The sequence below is a fragment of the Scyliorhinus canicula genome, chromosome 28, assembly GCF_902713615.1.
Source record: "Scyliorhinus canicula chromosome 28, sScyCan1.1, whole genome shotgun sequence".
Taxonomy (NCBI): Eukaryota; Metazoa; Chordata; class Chondrichthyes; order Carcharhiniformes; family Scyliorhinidae; genus Scyliorhinus; species Scyliorhinus canicula.
Genome location: NC_052173.1, coordinates 12,557,732 through 12,576,580, shown reverse-complemented (window position 1 = coordinate 12,576,580; position 18,849 = coordinate 12,557,732). Strand labels below are relative to the sequence as shown.

At 44.4% G+C, this 18,849-nt stretch overlaps 1 protein-coding gene across 2 annotated transcripts in view; it reads left to right on the top strand.

The window, feature by feature from the left end:
• The window catches only part of LOC119958141, a 40,661-nt gene that overhangs the window by 8,233 nt on the left and 13,579 nt on the right, over positions 1 to 18,849 (top strand). For both annotated transcript variants that reach the window (XM_038786436.1, XM_038786435.1), the window contains exons 4-7: positions 2,659 to 2,795; positions 6,809 to 6,973; positions 7,108 to 7,262; positions 17,023 to 17,113. In XM_038786436.1, the coding sequence (XP_038642364.1) occupies positions 2,659 to 2,795; positions 6,809 to 6,973; positions 7,108 to 7,262; positions 17,023 to 17,113 (548 nt within the window). The remainder of the gene's footprint in view (positions 1 to 2,658; positions 2,796 to 6,808; positions 6,974 to 7,107; positions 7,263 to 17,022; positions 17,114 to 18,849) is intronic.

The following is an 18,849-nucleotide window of genomic DNA, read 5'->3' as shown; positions in this document are numbered from 1 at the left end:
ATGATATTCAATTCTCAAAGCCATGCTGACTTTCCCTAATCAGTCCTTACCCCTCTAAACGGCTGTAGATCCTGTCTCTCAGAATACCTTCTTTTAACTTGATCACTGGTCTGTAATTTTCTCTGCAGCCCTTCTCGAACAAAGGCACAATATTTGCTGCCCTCCAATCTTCAGGCACCTCTCCTGTGGCTGTCGATGATTCACATATCTCTGCTAAGGGACCTGCAAATTCCTCCCTAGCCTCCTACAACATCCTGGGATACATTTCATCAAGTCCTAGGGATTTACCTACCTTGATGCATTTTAAGACTTCCTGCATTTCCTTCTCTGTAATATGTGCACTCCTCAAGACATCACTATTTATTTCCCTAAGTTCCCTAACATCCATGCCTTTCTCAACAGTAAATACCGATTGAGAAATATCCATTAGGATCTCACCCATCTTTTGTGGATCCGCACATAGATGACCTTGTAGATCCTTAAGAGGCCCTACTCTCTCCCTAGTTACTCTTTTGTCCTTTATGTATTTGTAGAAGCTCTTTGGATTCTCCTTTGCCTTATCTGCCAGAGCAATCTCATGTCCCCTTTTTGCCCGTTGATTTCTCTCTTAACTCTACTACGACAACCTCTATACTCTTCAAGGGATCCACTTGATTCCAGCTGCATGTCATATGCCTCCTCCTTTTAGACCAGGGCCTCAATATCCTGAGTCATCCAGGGTTGCCTACTTCTACCAGCCTTGACCTACACTTTAAAAGGAATGTGCTTACCCTGAACCCTGGTTAACCTTTGAAAGCCTCCTACTTACCAGACGTCCCTTTGCTTGTCAGCAGACTCCTCCAATCAACTTTTGAAAGTTCCTGTCTAATACCATCAAAATTGGCCTTGCCTCAATTTAGAGTTTTAACTTTTGGGCCAGATCCATCATTCTCCATAGCTATCTTAAAACTAATGGAATTATGTTCACTGGTCCCAAAGTGATCCCTCACTAACACTTCTGTCACCTGCCCTTCCTTAGTTCCCAAGAGGAGGTCAAGCTTTCCCCCTCTCTCGCCGGGCCATTCATATACTGAATGAGAAATTCCTCCTGAATACACTCAACAAATTTCTCTCCATCCAAGCCCCTAATGCAATGGCTGTCCCAGTTAATGTTAGGAAAATTAAAGTCCCCAACTGTTACCACCCTATTTTTCTTGCAGCTATCTTTTTTTTTTAAAATAATTTTTATTGGAATTTTTTACAGAAAATATAACAAAAAGTATAGCAAAAAGCAGTAATATGCAACTAACAGCCCCATAACACCCACAATTCCCCCCATACCGTAACATCACATGTATCACATTCCCCCCCCCCCCCCCCCCAAACAAGAGAACTTAACCATAAATTAAAATTAGATAAATCAAATTTAAATAAAATAAGCTAACATAATCAACGTCCCCCACCCCCCCCGGGTTGCCGCTGCTACTGTCCCAGTACCCTATCGTTGAGCCAGAAAGTCGAGGAAAGGTTGCCACCGTTTAAAGAACCCTTGCACCGATCCTCTCAGGGCGAATTTAACCTTCTCAAGCTTAATGAAGCCCGCCATGTCATTGATCCAGGTCTCCACGCTTGGGGGCCTCGCGTCCTTCCATTGTAGCAAAATCCTTCGCCGGGCTACTAGGGACGCAAAGGCCAGCACACCGGCCTCTTTCGCCTCCTGCACTCCCGGCTCTACCCCAACCCCAAAGATCGCGAGTCCCCATCCTGGCTTGACCCTGGATTTCTTGCAGCTATCTGTAATCTTCTAACATATTTGCTCCTCAATTTCCCGCTGACTATTGGGGAGCCTGTAGTACAATGTTATCAAAGTGATCACTCCCTTCAGTTGTAGACTCAGTGCGTGAACTCTCGGTTTATCCCCTCTCAGTAATGCCATGATATTTTCCCTCATCAAAAATGCAACTCCCCCTCCTCTCTTACCTCCTGTTCTATCTTTCCTATAGCATCTGTACCCCGGAAAATTGAGCTGCCAGTCCTGCCCCTCCCTAAGCCATGTTTCAGTGATAGCTATAATATCCCAGTCCTGTGTACCCATCCATGCCTTGCGTTCATCTGCCTTGCCCATCAGGCCTCTTGCATTGAGGTTAACAAGAGACAAAATGCCAAATCACAAACTAATTAGAGCAATATAATTTTGTGAAAATACAAATTGGAACTGTCATCTGCTGTAAAAGGACTTTGAGGTTAATCATGGTTGATGCCGGTTTCACAGCTGGCACAATTTACCTTTTTTATTTCCTTATTGACTGAAATATTACTTGAAGGATTTTCAATTAACCTCCTGAGCAGGTAACCTGTTCCTGACTAATCGTTGGAAAATGGAGTCCATTATTCTTTTACTATGTAATTGGGAAAGGGGCGATCTACATATCAAATCCCCTCCAGTCTGTTTTAATCTGCGAGCATCATACATTTATTGAGATTGTGTTTACTCAAACACTGATATTCTGAGTTTGTACAAACGTGTATTCTAAACTCCCCTAGTTATTGCGCAAAAAGTATTTTTAACAAGATTGGGTCCTCCAAGATTGGGCATTCAATGATCTTGAACTTCTAATATGTTTTCTGATTTAGTGCTTATGGTAATAATGTAGTTTCAATATTCTTATCTGTCTCCAGCATGGCTCCATGGCAGACAAATGCAACTCCAAGTAAAACTAGGAGCTCCTACATCCAGAATTCAGCACCTGAAATCAAACCACCTTTGCCACCAAAAGTAGAAATGCTACGGAATGAAAACATTAAACCAAAGACAGGTGCTTGGAATAACTCCTTTGATGCGATCTAGAAGAGAGTAGAATGTATGTCGGGGCACGTGAAATCAATATTCTGTTTTGGATGGGTGAATGTACCCATGTGTGAGCCAGTTAACCTAATTGACCCAAATATACAAAATCAAAGCCCAGTTTGACTGCAACGTGCAGATTACTTGTCTCTGTGTTAAAGTGTTACCAAAATGTGATTTGGGGAATGCGGAGAGAACAATGGAAGCTTTACTCTACCCGTGTGCCTGTGATCTCACTTGAGGGTGGCATGGTAGCGCAGTAGTTAGCACAGTTGCTTCACTGCTACAGGGTCCTGGCTTGTGTCACTGTCTGTACTGCGTCTGCACATTCTCCCCGTGTCTGCGTGGGTTTCCCCTGGGTGCCCCGGTTTCCTCCCACAGTCCAAAGATGTGCAGGTTAGGTACATTGGCCATGATAAATTGCCCTTGGTGTCCAAAAAGGTTTAGGTGCTGTTACGGGAATAGGGTGGAGGTGTGGGCTTGGGTAGGGTGCTCTTTCCAAGGGCCAGTACAGACTTGAAAGGCCGAATGGCCTCGTTCTGTACTATGATTTAGTAGAGTGGCGCAGTGGTTAGCACTGCTGCCTCACGGCACTGAGGTCCCAGGTTCGAACCCGGCCCTGGGTCACTGTCCCTGTGGAGTTTGCACATTCTCCCCGAGTCTACGTGGGTCTCACCCCCACAACCCAAAAGATGAGCAGGGTAGGTGGATTGGCCACGCTAAATTGCCCCTTAATTGGAAAAAAATATTTGGATACTCTAAATTTATCGAAAAAGAAGCACATCTTTAGTAATAGAGAGAGAAACGGCATTACCATGCCTTCAGTCAAAGCAAAACTCCTTTCTGGTAATTTAATTTTGTTCCCTTCTTAATTGACTGAAGGTGTAGCAGTTTTCTCTTCTGTTCTGCAGAAAATGGTTCAAAGTTAGACATAGACATAGAACAGTACAGCACAGAACAGGCCCTTCGGCCCTCGATGTTGTGCCGAGCAATGATCACCCTACTCAAGCCAACGTATCCACCCTATACCAGTAACCCCCCCCCCCCCATTAACCTTTGGGGAGTTAACGCGTTTAAGCATAAGATCCATTCTTGTGGTAAATGGAAAGGTGGAACAAGAATGTAAAATAGTAGGATGTAAACTGGAATAATAATAGAGATCAAAATAGAGGGGGTGTTAACCCTTCATTTCAAATCCAGGTCAAAGATTGACTTCAATTGTCAGAATGTCCATCCCATTTCAAATCTTTCAGTCTCGAGGACTGCAGCACACTCCTTGGATATTGATGAGTTGAATATTGTCTGAAACTTGTGACATTCTCTACAAACGTTTCTGTATTTCTAGTAAATAGTAAAATGCTCCCAAAACAAATACAATACTTGTTTGGGATGTTCTCTTGAAATCTTTGCATTCAAAATGTAATTGGCATGCTTTGCACCAGCTAACTAACCAAAAAGAACATGATGAAACCGCTTGTAGAGAGAGTAAAGAAATTCAGATATTAAGTGGAGAATTTCTGTGCCATTTTGGCATGATTTCAGTGGGGCACCGTTTGTACAGTGTCTCAAAACCAGCAACCTCGAGACTGTGGTCATACCAGATTTTGGATTTTGCTGCATTTTGGGTCAGGCATTCGGGCCGTGGGCAATTTGGGCCGAGCTGGGTTGGGTGGGGGGGGGTCATGGGTTGCTCAGAATGTGGGGATAGGGTGGGGCGCAAAGCAGCAAAGCTGATGGGTAATCAAGCCCCATGTCGTGGTGCCAATGTAGTGCCAAGCCGAATTGTCCAGGTACTTTTTTTTTTATTTAATATATTTTCATGTAAAATTGCAGGACACATTATTAAAAAAAATTTTTAATTCAGCGTGGCCATTCCACCGACTCTGCACATCTTTGGGTTGTGAGGATGAGATCCACGCAGACATTGAGAGAATGCGCAAACTCCACATGGGCAGTAACCCAGGGCCGGGATTGAACCCGGTCCTCGGCACCATGAGGCAGCAATGCTAACCACTCTGCCACCATGCCACCCTAGCACCTCAATGGCTGTTTTTTAGAGAGCTGTATTAAATGAGGGCCATTAGCACTGCAGCAGCCAGTTTCCTGCTTTTACACTCTTGAAGCACTTGCGCTAAGTCAAACCAAGAACTACCTGAACCTGCCTCTGTTCCGATGAGACCACCAGGCAATGTTCGCTCTCCTTCCCACAGTGAGGGTGTTTCTGGTACAGAGGAAGAGCAGTACAGGTTGGCGCAAAGGAGAATTGGGCAGCGTTTACTGCAAAGGCCATCTGACCACATCTCATTACTGAAAACTTCTATGTAACACAGTCTATCTTTGGCACCAGTGCCTTACCACCTCCTCCTCCACCTTTAAATATTGGAACATTTCCTCAATTTTCTTCTTATCTGTGTCAGTAATCTTCACCTGAGTGAGTAAATCAACTCCAAATAAGTGCAGCCTTTCCTGCCGAAATCTAAATTCCATGAGAAACAAAGTGCATCATCAGTGCACATTCTATTTTGTTATACTGAAGTCCAAAGTGGACTGGAGCCAAGTTACACACCCTGCTTCTCTTGGGTGAAACCAGGGGCAGGATCACCACAGAGAGTTGGCCTTCTCATCCGCTACAAATAGTCATGGGACATGGCTGGCCTCCTTTTGTGTTTGCATCTATAGACCTTATTCCTGAGCATGCTGGCAACGCTTCTCGTGTTCCAGTGACCTGCCCTGAGAGGGTAGGCCAGGCATGTGCTGCTGTGGCAGTATAAGGTGGGTGACTCCAGTTACTACCATTCCACTGGACCCCCGATCTGAGTGCTCACTGATCTGTGGGATGGCTGAGCTGATGGCAGCTGTCAGATCTTGAAATTCTTGAGATACAATAGCCTGCATTGCAGCTGCCATGTTCTGGAAGCTGGTCTGCAGGGTGCTCTATATTCTCTGCCCTACCAGAGCTCCAGTCAGTGTTGCTAGTAAAATTGTGGCATCTTGTTCAGTGTGCCTTACCCTGCTGCTTTGGCTGCATATCTGCTCCTACAGTAGATATTCTTGGGGGTCCCTCAACTCAGATTTTCATAAAGGTGGAACACCATGTTAGCTTGCACGTTCTTTTCCTTCACAGTTTCCACCTGTAAACAATCTTGTGAACAAGAACTTGCCAATTCACTGCCAGGTGGGGGGTATCATGTCTTGGCTAACAATTAATCCCTAATCACAGTATGGAGAATAGGAGAAATGTCCATTGGGTCCTCCCATTATGGAAAATAGTTTGACCAATATGTACGGACTAAATCTATTTTGGATGAAACAGTCCTCTTTGGTATACCCTGAGAAAGTGATATATATGTGCATGGATAATACAAACTTCATTTTTCCCATGGAGTTTGAATGTTTAAGAAGGCAGCTCACCACTACCTTCCTGAGGGCAATTGGGGATGGGCAATAAATGCTGGCCCAGCCAGCAGCGCCCACAATTAATTTTTTAAAAGGCGCGTACCTATTTTAAAATAGTTAGAAACGCATTGTGTTCCTTTGGAAGAATTCCAATGTGCATAACTTCCATTGTAAAATAATTGCAGAATATATGTAGGCAGTGAGTTTTTTCCTAAAATTTAGAGTACCCAATTCATTTTTTCCAATTGAGGGGCAATTCTAGCGTGTCCAATCCACCTACCCTGCACATCTTTGGATTGTGGGGGCGAAACCCACGCAGACACGGGGAGAATGTGCAAACTCCACACGGACAGTGACCCAGAGCCAGGATCGAACCTGGGACCTTGGCGGCGTGAGGCAGCAGTGCTAACCACTGTGCCACCATGCTGCCCTCATGTAGGCAGTGAGTTTAATAATTTGATATTTTTTCGAGCTCCTTGAATTACATGTGGTGTTGAGCTCGTATATTACGTTTTTAAAGTGATGTAAAATTGTGTCGTGGTTCCATCAGGAGGGCTCTAAAATAATTATTTTTCTGTGCAATTGTAGGCAATAGTGATGAAGATTTTATGAGTAATCCAATGGCTCTACAGAGTATCCTATCGAATGTGGGAATTAATGCTTTTAATGTTCCCCATGGCAAACTCAGCCGGGCACACATGGTATCTATGAAAATGAATATCCAAAATTGTAAACCATCTAACCTAAATCCAGGTATTTTTCCTATAGAGCATTTTTAAAAAACAATTTTGAAATTATTTCAAACTGAAGACATTTGTTTAGTTTGGAAGCTTCACTGAGACCATTCCTGTAGGTTTTATTTTATTGTCTGGATTTTCTTGGTGTAGGTAATAACGATGGTATGGCACTGCGGAATGCCCCATCGACTCTTGATGGCGAGAATACTTTCAGCAACTTCTGTGGCAAACCTAGCATGGCAATGCGAGCCCCTGTGAAGGACAGTGCACTCCATTGCAAGTATCCTGCGCAAAGCCCATATGTGGTAGGTCACTTTGAAAAGAATGCAAAAACAATTTGCTGCAAAAAAAAAAAAAAATCGCACCACCTATGTTTGTGAGCAATTTGAAGTGTTATGTCAGATGTAGGTCTTTGTCTCAGTTGAGGCTTGCATTGATTTGCAAATTCTATTAAAATCAAGACTTCTTCGGGGGTGGGGGGGAGGGAACGAAAACACCTCTCTTTTGCACTTTGACATTGTCTTCTCAAGTGGAGTAAGTCCCCATTTTGACTTGCTTTAACATCCATTAATTAATGGGGCCTGTATTCTTTTTTTAGTGTTGCGGGATTCGTTTTGGTCATTTCCACCGGTCTGACATAGGGCAGCATGACCCGATTGGAGCAGCCTCTCCCGCCCCCTAACCCACCCTCTTTCTGTCCACACTCCGACTTGAGGCCTCTGCTGCTCCAAGAATCGCTGTCCTATCTCCCACTCTCCTCTCCTAAACCTGCCTTCCCATTTAGAGGAAGGTCTTAAGTCCAGATCCAATCGGAAGCCAGAGCTCCAATGTTGTGGCAGTATGGGTCCTGACGCTGAGCAATGCTGAGCTGGGATTGTTCTAATCGATTGTTTGTTTTAATGTATGTGAAGCCAGGAATGAGTTTACCTTCACACAATATCACACTATCTGCTGCACACATTTCCAACAGGCCTCTAGCTGCGGTCATGTCCCCAGGTGCAGGAGAGGGAAGCGGCAAGCGGAGGCAATTTTTTAAAAAATCTATTATCACGGACCCAGCTTGGCACATCTGCCCCACACTTGAGGACCTGCACTTTCACAACCCTGGAGCTTCAAATTGGTCCTGGACCTTGAACGGGAGCACAGGTTCAGGAGAGTCGGGAGTAGGAAAGTCGGCGAGCAGTTAAATCAGGGAGTGGCAGAGGTCACAAGTTGGAGGGTCAGCAGAGAGTGGGTTGGAGAGCGGGTGAGGCTACACAGCTGAGTCAGCTGTGTGAACAGCAATTGGGAAGGTCAGAGAGCAGGATGTGTGGCCAGCGGGAGGTTCGAGAAGCAGGGTCTCCAGCGAGCTGAAAGTTACATTTCTTTTTAAAAATAAATTTGAAACATATTTCATTTACCAATATAGGAATTTAACAAAAGTATGTCAACTTCTAGGGTATATTGTTGTATTTTTTTCTTGGAGGTTCTATAGGAACTCCGTACAGCTTTTACATTGGTTTTAATGAGAAAATCGTAATTTTCATTAACACAACACTAACTTCAGTGAGGACTTGCTGTAATCTTCGTGCACAATTTGGCAGAGGTGCCCAACTGTATTATACAGTATTACACCATTGTTGAGAGCATGCTGCTTCTTTTGGCTCTTGCACAAGATTAATGAATTAACAAGTAAAGCAGATTAATGGTAAAAGGGTGAAACTGTTAAAGGGGGCTAAAAAAACGTCAGACCCACGGCAGGCATAACTCCCAATCTCCAGCCCTGTATTAAGAAGCTGGTAGAATAAGCCTGATCCAGGGTGCTGGACTGTGCTATTTAGAACATTTAATTGACTAGCACATCACAAGTTTTTAATGTATCTTTCCTCCCGCCGCAGAAACATCCTGTCACATAGCTGACGAGGTGACTTAGGATGACTGCGCTGAAAGGCATTACCCAAGAAGTTGGTGTATTCAGATTTACCTTGTTTGAACTGCATTTTATCTATGTCTCCAACTGGCAATTGCATTCCTCGGAGAAAAATCTTTTTCCTTAGAATGGTTTACCGGGGATTGAAACAGAGATGATCCTTTGTGACATGCTCCTTAATCTGAAGCCTGAGCCACACAGGTCATATTATTTTTTGATGATTGATCCAGCAACTTGGCTCATTGACATCTTAAAGTAACTTATGGCACGGGTACCGCTGTGGGCTAGTGTTCTCCCCCCAGTGGGCTCCCAATAACTCTGATACAAAGCAACTTGGACAGACAACGTGCTGCTTTACTGGTGTTTTGTGCTAGAAAGCTACAGTTTTAACTATCTAAATTCCAGCAGTACCGAGCAGGATAAATGGGCGTCCATAGGCCTTGGCTTTTTCTGCTTTGCATTCAATTTAACCGAGGGCTGTGTGCCAAATGGCGGAGAATTACATGGAATGTACAGCACAGAAACAGGCCATTTTGGCCCTCTTTATTCCTCTTTTTCATTTCACCCCATCAACATATCCCTCTATTACTTTCTCCCTCGTGTGTTTATTTGGCTTTTCCGCTTAAATGCGCTATTCACTCTGGGGTCGTGAGTTCCACATTGTCATCACTCTCTGGATAAAAGTTTCTCCTGAATTCTTGATTGGGTTCATTGGTGACTCATCTACTGTAGGTCTCCCTACAAGTGGAAACATCTTTATCAGGTCACCCCCTCCGCCTTCTCTTTTCAAGAGAAAAGAGCCGCAGCCTGTTCAATCTTTCCTGGTTAGCTATAACCACTCAGTTCTAGTATCGTTTTTGTGAATTCTATTTGTACCTTCTTCGTCTAATACGAAGCGAGTGATTCGCAAACAGCAAATTTAAAAAATGACTTGTGCAGATTTCTATTTTGCAGATTCTTTAGCTAGATGCTGGGTGGGTTTCCAGGCATGTTAGATTCCTGATTGACCTTCAAAATCAACTTGCCACAGGAGCATTTAGTCACTGGATAAATGTAACACTTTTACACCAGAGGTTCAGTGTTTTATGTAATTTAAATTGGTGATGCACTGATGCCGAGATAGAGTAAACTTGGAGAGGATGCTTCCACTTGGAGGAGAAACTAGAACCGAAGGACACAGCCTCAGACTGAAGGGACGATCCTTTAAAACAGATGAGGAGGAATTTCTTCAGCCAGAGGGTGGTGAGTCTGTGGAACTCTTTGCCGCAGAAGGCTGTGGAGGCCAAATCACTGAAAGTCTTTAAGACAGAGATAGATAGGTTCTTGATTTAATAAAGGGATCGGGGTTATGGGGAGAAGGCAGGAAAATGGTGATGAGAAAAATATCAGCCATGATTGAATGACAGATCTGACTCGATGGACCGAGTGGCCTAATTCTGCTTCTATGTTTTATGGTATCTCAACACTTCAAAGGGAGAAAATATATTCAGATTCTCAATGTGCCCCAGGTCGTTTTGCAGCCTATGAACTACTTCTGAAGTGTAGTTATTATTCGTTAGGCAAATGCCTCATGAATTCATCTTCCCTTACTGATAATAGTACAAATGTCTGTAATATGTTCACTCGAGTAGTGGAATAACATTTATGTCCTCCTAAACTTGAGTTGGCTGCAGAAATAATTTTGAATCATAGTTTGATGGTTACATGTCCAGTTGGAACAGTTTCTCAGTGGTTCCCTGTTTTGGATGATCTTCATTTATATGTGGAGACTGAATTGTTGAAATAAAATCATTGAATGGTTACAACACAGCAAGGTAACAGAGGCTGGCAGAGGGTCCCTGCGAGAGGTTGGCAGAGGGTTCCTGCGAGAGGTTGGCAGAGGGTTCCTGCGAGAGGTTGGCAGAGGTCCCTGCATCATCTCCAATCTTGGGACATCAATGCAGGAGTTTCTCAAGAATGTGTCTGAGGCACAACCACATTCAGCTGCTTCATCAATGACCTCCTGTCAAAGGCCAGAAATGGAAATGTTCGCTGATGATTTCTTAATTTACAACACCGTTCATGACGACTCGAGTACTGAAGCAGTCCGTGTATGCATTAAGACCCGGACAACATTCAAACTTGGGCCGACAAGTGGCAAGTAACATCCATGCCACACAAGTGTCAGACAATGACCATCTCCTACAAGAGAGAATTTAACCATCTCCCCATGGCATTTAATGACATTGCCATTGCTGAATCCCCCACCATCTGCACCTTGGGGGTCACCGTTGACCACAAACTGAACTGGACTAACCATAAATACTGTGGCTATAAGAGCAGGTCAGAGACTGGGAATTCTGCAGCAAGTAATTCACCTCCTGACTCTGCAAAGCCTGTCATAAGAACTAGGAGCAGGAGTCGGCCATCTGGCCCCTCAAGCCTGCTCCGCCATTCAACGAGATCATGGCTGATCTTTTGTGGACTCGGCTCTACTTTCCAGCCTGAACACCATAACCCTTAATACCTTTATTCTTCAAAAAAACTATCTATCTTTATCTTAAAAACATTTAATGAAGGAGCCTCTACTGCTTCACTGGGCAAGGAATTCCATAGATTCACAACCCTTTGGGTGAAGAAGTTCCTCCTAAACTCAATCCTAAATGTACTTCCCCTTATTTTGAGGCTATGCCCCCTAGTTCTGCTTTCACCCGCCAGTGGAAACAACCTGCCTGCATCTATCCTATCTCTCTCTTTCCCCCCCCCCCCCCCCCCCCCCCCCCCCCCCCCCCCCCCCCCCCCCCCCCCCCCCCCGTATCCTTCTAAATTCCAACGAGCACAGTCCCAGTCTACTCAACCTCTCCTCGTAATCCAATCCCTTCTGCTCTGGATCAACCTAGTGAATCTCTGCACACCCTCCAGCGCCAGTAAGCCCTTTCTCGGATAAGGAAAACAAAACTGAACACAATACTCCAGGTATGGCCTCACTAACCTTTGCAGTATAACCTCCCTAGTCTTAAAACTCCATCCCTCTAGCAATGAAGGACAAAACTCCATTTGCCTTCTTAATCACCTGTTGCACCTGTAAACCAACTTTTTCCGACTCGTGCACGAGCACACCATGGTCTCTCTGCACAGCAGCATGTTTTAATATTTTATTGTTTAAATAATAATCCCATTTGCTGTTATTCCTACCAAAATGGATAACCTCACATTTGTCAACATTGTATTCCATCTGCCAGACCCGAGCCCATTCACTTAACCTATCCAAATCCCTCTGCAGACTTCTGGTATCCTCTGCACTTTTTGCTTTACCACTCATCTTAGTGTCATCTGCAAACTTGGACACATTGCACTTGGTCCCGAACTCCAAATCATCTGTGAACAATTGTGGGGCCAACACTGATCCCTGAGGGACACCACTAGCTACTGACTAGCATGTGGCACTGGTAGTAATCCTGAGATCACTACCTTCGAGGTCCGATTTCTTAACTTCCTTCCTAGCTCCCTGTATTCTGCTTTTAGGACCTCATCCTTTTTTAAAAACCTATGTCGTTTGTACCGATGTGTACCACGACCACTGGCTGTTCACCCTCCCCCCTCCAGAATGTCCTGTACCAGCTCCGAGACATCCTTGACCCTAGCACCAGGGAGGCAACATGCCATCCTGGAGTCTCGTTTGCGGCTACAGAAATGCCTGTCTATTCCCCTGATAATTGAATCCCCTATAACTATTGCACTGTCACACTTATCACCCCTCCCCTCTGCAGCAGAACCAACCGTGGTGCCACGAGTTTGGCTGTTGCTGTTTTCCCCTTAGAGGCCATTCCCCTCAACAGTATCCAAGGCGGTATATCTGTTCTGCAGGGGAATGGCCACAGGAGATTCCTGTACTACCTGCCTCGCTCTCTTGCTCTATCTGGTGGTCACCCATTCCCTTCCTGCCTGCGGAGTCTGAGCCTGCGGTGTGACCACCGGTGGGAACTCTAGCTTCCAGGAGCTATAACTTTGGACGCTTCCTGCACACATGCTGACCCTGGGGACAGGAACTGTCCCCAACCTGCCACATAGAGCAAGAGGGACAGACCACACCTTGGAGCTGTCCTACCATGATTTATTCCTTTAATTTAAACTTTTGAAATTAAACTTTAGAAAGATGTTTTGTGTCGGATTATATCTAATCTCCTGTATATTATTTAATTAGCTTTATCCCTGAGTATTTATCTTGCTTGATCTGACAACAAATTAAAGTTATTTAATTGAAATTTAAAAAGTTATTTAAATCAACTTAAAAATAGTAATTTAAATCAACTTAAAAATAGTAATCTAAGTCACATTTTTTTTTTAAAGTAATTTAAATAATTAAAACTAGTAACTCCACAAATATTCAAATTTATCCCAGTCTGCCTTTCAGCCAATTAGGTCCACTATCTACAAGGCACAAGTCAGGAGTGTGATGAAATACTCACCACTTGCCCGGATGGGTGAAGCTCCGGCAACACAAGAAGCTTGACACCATCCAGGACAAAGCAGCTGGCTTGATTTCCCCCACATCCACCACCGATGCACCATGGCAGCCATGTGCACCATCTGCAAGATGCATTGCAGCAATTCAACAGCACCTTTCAAACCCACAATTTCTATCTAGAAGGACAGGGTTAACAGATACACGGGAACACCGCTACCTGCAAGTTCCCCTCCCAAGTCACACCCTATCCTGACTTGGAAATATATAATTGTTCCTTTGCTGTCACTGGATTAAAATCCTGGAACCACCTTCCTAACACCTACCGTAAATTGGCGTTCTCTGGTTCTTGTTCCTTCCACCAATGGAAATAGTTTCTCCCTTTCTTGAAATAGCGATGCCTATTTTAAATAATGCAGCATTCAGATCAATTAATTTTGTGTGAGTGTAATTTACTGCAGACTGTCAGAGAAACATTGAACTTCAGTAATGGGAAAGTAATGCAACTTGAACTGCAGATCTTGAGGGGCCATGTCTCAACAGTTTCTCACCATGGGCAATAGATGGATTCCAAGCTGTGTGAACCACATTTGAAGAATCCTGTGTTCTTTAAAAATCTTGACTCCTGCCTGAAGTTATTCAAATAGACCGAGGGCGGAGTTCTCCCAAGCCACCATCAACAGCGTAAAACGCATTTGCAACAACGTCCGTGGCGTGCAGATGTTGGGACTCGTATGAACAATGCCTGGGGCCGCCTCCGGAGTTCAGGACGAAGGCCACCCGCAACCCTGGAACACCACAGTAGTGGGCCGGGGGGGGGGGGGGGAGCATCTGCAGGTGAACCTTTCAGATCAAGTGTCCTGGAGAGGGTCCATCTTTCAGCCTCAGAATCTCAGAATGTTCCTGGAGATCCATCTTCATTTTCAGGTGGTCAACCTTCCTTCCTTTCTTCAATGGTGTGTCAGTGATGTTGGGCGCCTTTTCAATACGCTGCCTGGTCACTGTGGTGGATTACACGCCATCTTGCCTGTCCCGCCATTGAATACGCCATGTAATACCTGGGTGCAGAATTAATGTGGTTGAGGCCGGTAGATTTGATGTGTTTTTTCCCTGGCCACCGCAGCAAGAAACACTCCATGTTCCCGCCACAGTACCTAGTCTCAAAATGGATGAGTTCTGCGCAAAACCTTGACCTTGCAAGACCCTATAGATAGCTTGTGCGAGGGTTGGATTTGGACCCATCAACCTCTCTCGGTTTTGCATTGTGAACCAGAATAATTTTTGTCTGAGATCTTGCACTGTAAGCTCTAATTTCAATGTTGGGGAACCTTGGCTCCGCTTGAGTGTTAACCCTCTAACTCCATGTGAGCAAGGCTTCAAATGGCTATTGACGAACCGCAGAATGTAAGTATATTTCCTTACTAACAACTGTTTTAATAAGAGTGTTTTATTTCCCTTTTCCGGGTGGTTTGAAGACCCTTGGAAGACATTCCAGTATTGTAAAACCGACAAAGGAGTCTGATTTCTTTGATAAATGTTATATATCTTGTGTTTGTATTTAATATTAAAACTGCAGTAATGCAGGTAACTTTTTTAAAATCCCGGTCACCATTGTCCTCACTTCTATGTTGCCAGCCTGTGCCTTCAACAGATCATTTTCCACCACCTCTAACACAATTCTATCAGCGAAAGGTTTTCCTACCTCTCTCCACGATCCCCTAATTCACACTTCCTCCACACCAAAGGTGCACCAAGCACCTTTTTATGCGAATGGGGCAGCCCTCCGTGGCACAGGGGTCCTGGAGAAGAAAGCAGGTTGATGCAAAGGGTGCAGATTGCTCTGCCAACATGGTCTTCTGAAGGAAGCATCAACCCATCCCACCTCTCTATTTAATCCCTTCTCAGAACCACTGACTCATCCATTTCAGATTGTGGAAGAGAAAGTGGCAGTTACAGTCTGAGCTACTGGAGTTTGTCACATCCAAAATGTCCTATTCATATCATGTATTTTTCTTTTGGACGGTTTCTTTCATCAGCCAACTCCATGATTGCAGACAGTTGGAACTATTTACAAATATTTTTTTTTTTTAAATTTAGATTACCCAATTATTTTTTCCAATTAAGGGGCAATTTAGCGTGGCCAATCCACCTACTCTGCACATTTTTTGGGTTGTGGGGGTGAAACCCATGCAGACACGGGGAGAATGTGCAAACTCCACACGGACAGTGACCCAGAGCCGGGATTCAAACCTGGGACCTCAGCGCCGTGAGGCAGCTGTGCTAACCACTAGGCCACCGTGCTGCCCTCTATTTACAAATATTGAGTGACCAGTCGATATGCAGCTATGTTTGGAAAACCAGATTCCCCATACCTGAGCCATAATTCAATCTGGAAAACAGCTACGAATCATAGAATAGTGCAGCACCGAAGAACAGAATTTGGCCCATTGAGTCTGCATTGCCTCTTTCAAAGAGCCACAGTTAGTCCCACACTCTGCTCTTTCCAATATCCCTGTAATGCCAATTCAACAAACAGCTACTGAATGCACAAATTAAGAATTTGAATACACACAGTTTCTTATTCCCTTTCCCTCCCCACTCCCATATCCTACCAGCCAATCACCTTGACCTTTATTTTGAACCATCATTGTTTCTGTTCCCAATAATTCCTAAAATATGCTGGAACAATAATACATTATTTTATAATCCTCTCCATATCAACACATTAAATACAAATATACTTGGGTCTGAAAATCTCATTAACATTCCCTAAATGCCGTAGGATCCCTACAGTGCTGAAGAAGGCCATTCGACCCATCGGGCCCTGGAGCAGTGAGGCAGCAGTGCTAACTGTGCCACTGTGAATAAGTCAAATTATGTTGTTGATGCAACCTCTGTAAATGAGTACCTTGATAACATATGAAATACATAAAGAAAATTCTCTGACCCAATATGCGCAATGCTGCAAAAGGTCAGCTAATCTTTTTTTTAAATAAATTTAGTGTACCCAATTCATTTTTCCAATTAAGGGGCAATTTAGAGTGGCCAATCCACCTACCCTGCACATATTTTTTTGGGTTGTGGGGGAGAAACCCACGCAGACACGGGGAGAATGTGCAAACTCCACACGGACAGTGACCCAGAGTCGGGATCGAACCTGGGACCTCGGCGGCGTGAGGCAGCAGTGCTAACCTCTGCGCCACCATGCTGCCCTGTCAGCTAATAATCTTTAAATATTTCTAAAACTAATAAGACACTTATTAGTGTTTCGATAGGTGTGCTGTACATTAACTGCATGTAGGGAGAGCACGGCGGTGCAGTGATTAGCACTGCTGCCTCAGCGCCGAGGACCTGGGTTCGATCCCGGGTCACTATCCGTGGGGCGTTTGCATATTCTCCCCGTGTCTGCGTGGGTCTCGCCCCACAACCCAAAGATGTGCAGGGTAGGTGGATTGGCCACTCTAAATTGCCCCTTAATCGGAAAAATAAAGAATTGGGTAGTGTAAATGTATTATTTTTTAACTGCATGTAGAGCATATTAATACTTCATCTATGGTACCTGATAATAATGAAGTTTACACTAATTTGAACTGCTGCAACGTTATGTTTTTCTGGATTCAGTGGCTTGTTTTGCTGCTGGGTTTGTTCCCCAGTAAATGTACTGAAGAATTATGTAATTACCATCATCCCTCCTTGTTTTCTTTTCTTGCAGATGGGAAGGTCATCATACATGCCTTGCAATCGTCCTACTCTCCCCCTTGCCTGGGGTCGTGCATCCTGCATTGCTAAACTGGGTACCAAAGGTAACCTGCTGTTAATAATTGCTATGTCCCATGTGTAAAACGTACTGTGGATGTGAAATGACATTCCATTGTACACATGGCCTTTTCCTGAGCCGCCGTCTTAGTTTTCTTCTCCCATTTTGTTAATAGTTTTGGCGTGTCTGTCTGCATTGGAGAACATGATGTGGAGATGCCGGCGTTGGACTGGGGTGAGCACAGTAAGACGTCTTGCAACACCAGGTTAAAGTCCAACAGGTTTGTTTCAAATCACTCCTTTCACCTGAGGAAGGAGCAGTGCTCCAAAAGCTAATGATTTGAAACAAACCGCTTGGACTTTAACCTGGTGTTGTAAGACTTCTTACTGTGCATTGGAGAAAGCTGCTGTTGTATAAAAATGAATTTTGTATTTTTAGTTAAATTCATATTTTTCCTCCTCACCTTCCTGTTGTATTTATAAAAACGCCTAAGCACTTCTTTCAAATAGTTTTGAATTCAGTTAGGGATTACTCTTAGGAGCAATCCAGAAAAGGAGCATTGGTCAACCAGTGTTCCACAATGGACCATGGTTATAGAGAAGGTGCTGAGGTTATACTGTGATGTGGCCTGATGCTGAGACTGATGTGCACCAAGCTTGTATAGATGGTGCTATTCGTGCCTTTTATGTTATTGTCTCGAGCTGGTAATTGTAAAGATTCCCCATATGCTGTACAACCAGTGGGGCCAAGCTGTTGATTTTGTATGCTTTTTAATCTCATTGAAGCTTACAGAATACTAAGAGGCTGCGGTGCGGGTTCAGTTCCCGTACCAGCCTCCGTGAACAGGGGCCCGAATGTGGCGACTGGGGGCTTTTCACAGTAACTTCATTTGAAGCCTACTTGTGCCAATAAGCGATTTTCATTTCACGTGGGGAAGATGTTTCCACTAGTAGGAGAGACTAGAACCCGAGGGCACAGCCTCAGACGAAAGAGGTGATCCTTTTAGAGATGAGGAATTTCTTCAGCCAGAGGGTGGTGAATCTGTGGAACTCTTTGCCGCAGAAGGCTGTGGAGGCCAAGTCACTGAGTGTCTTTAAGACAGAGATAAATAGCTTCTTGATTAATAAGGGGATCCGGGGTTATGGGGAGAAGGCAGGAGAATGGGGATGAGAAAAATATCAGCCATGATTGAATGGCGGAGCAGACTGGATGGGCCAAATGGCCTAATTCTTCTGCTATATCTTGTGTAATGTACTCTGGGACGTGGAACCTTTTGAGAACACGTAATTTATAGACTTGCTCTTCCTTTCTGAAACTAGTTTGGTACATGCATTCACAGCATCACTGACAGAAAATCACTTTGTCCTTGCTCCTTCCATTGCTAGTCTTATAATGCCGATCAACTTTCCAGACTGGTAAGAATGTAAATCCTATTTTGAATTCGGAAGGGTGAGCTCGTTGTTCTGACTCCCATCCTGCACAACAGAGGTTTATCACAGGAAAAAAAAAGGTAACCCAAGGGAATCTTTTTGAGACAGTGGTTAGCACTGTTGCCTCACAGCACAAGGGACCCGGGTTCAATTCCAGCCTAGGGTGAGTGACTGTGTGGAGTCTGTACGTTCTCCCCATATCTGTGTGGGTTTCCTCTGGGTGCTCTGGTTCCTCCCACGGTCCAAAGATGTACAGGTTAGGTGGATTGGCCATGATCAATTGCCCCTTAGTGTCCGGGCATGTGTAGGTTACAGGGTTACTGGGGTTGGGCGAGGTGAGCAGGAGAATGGT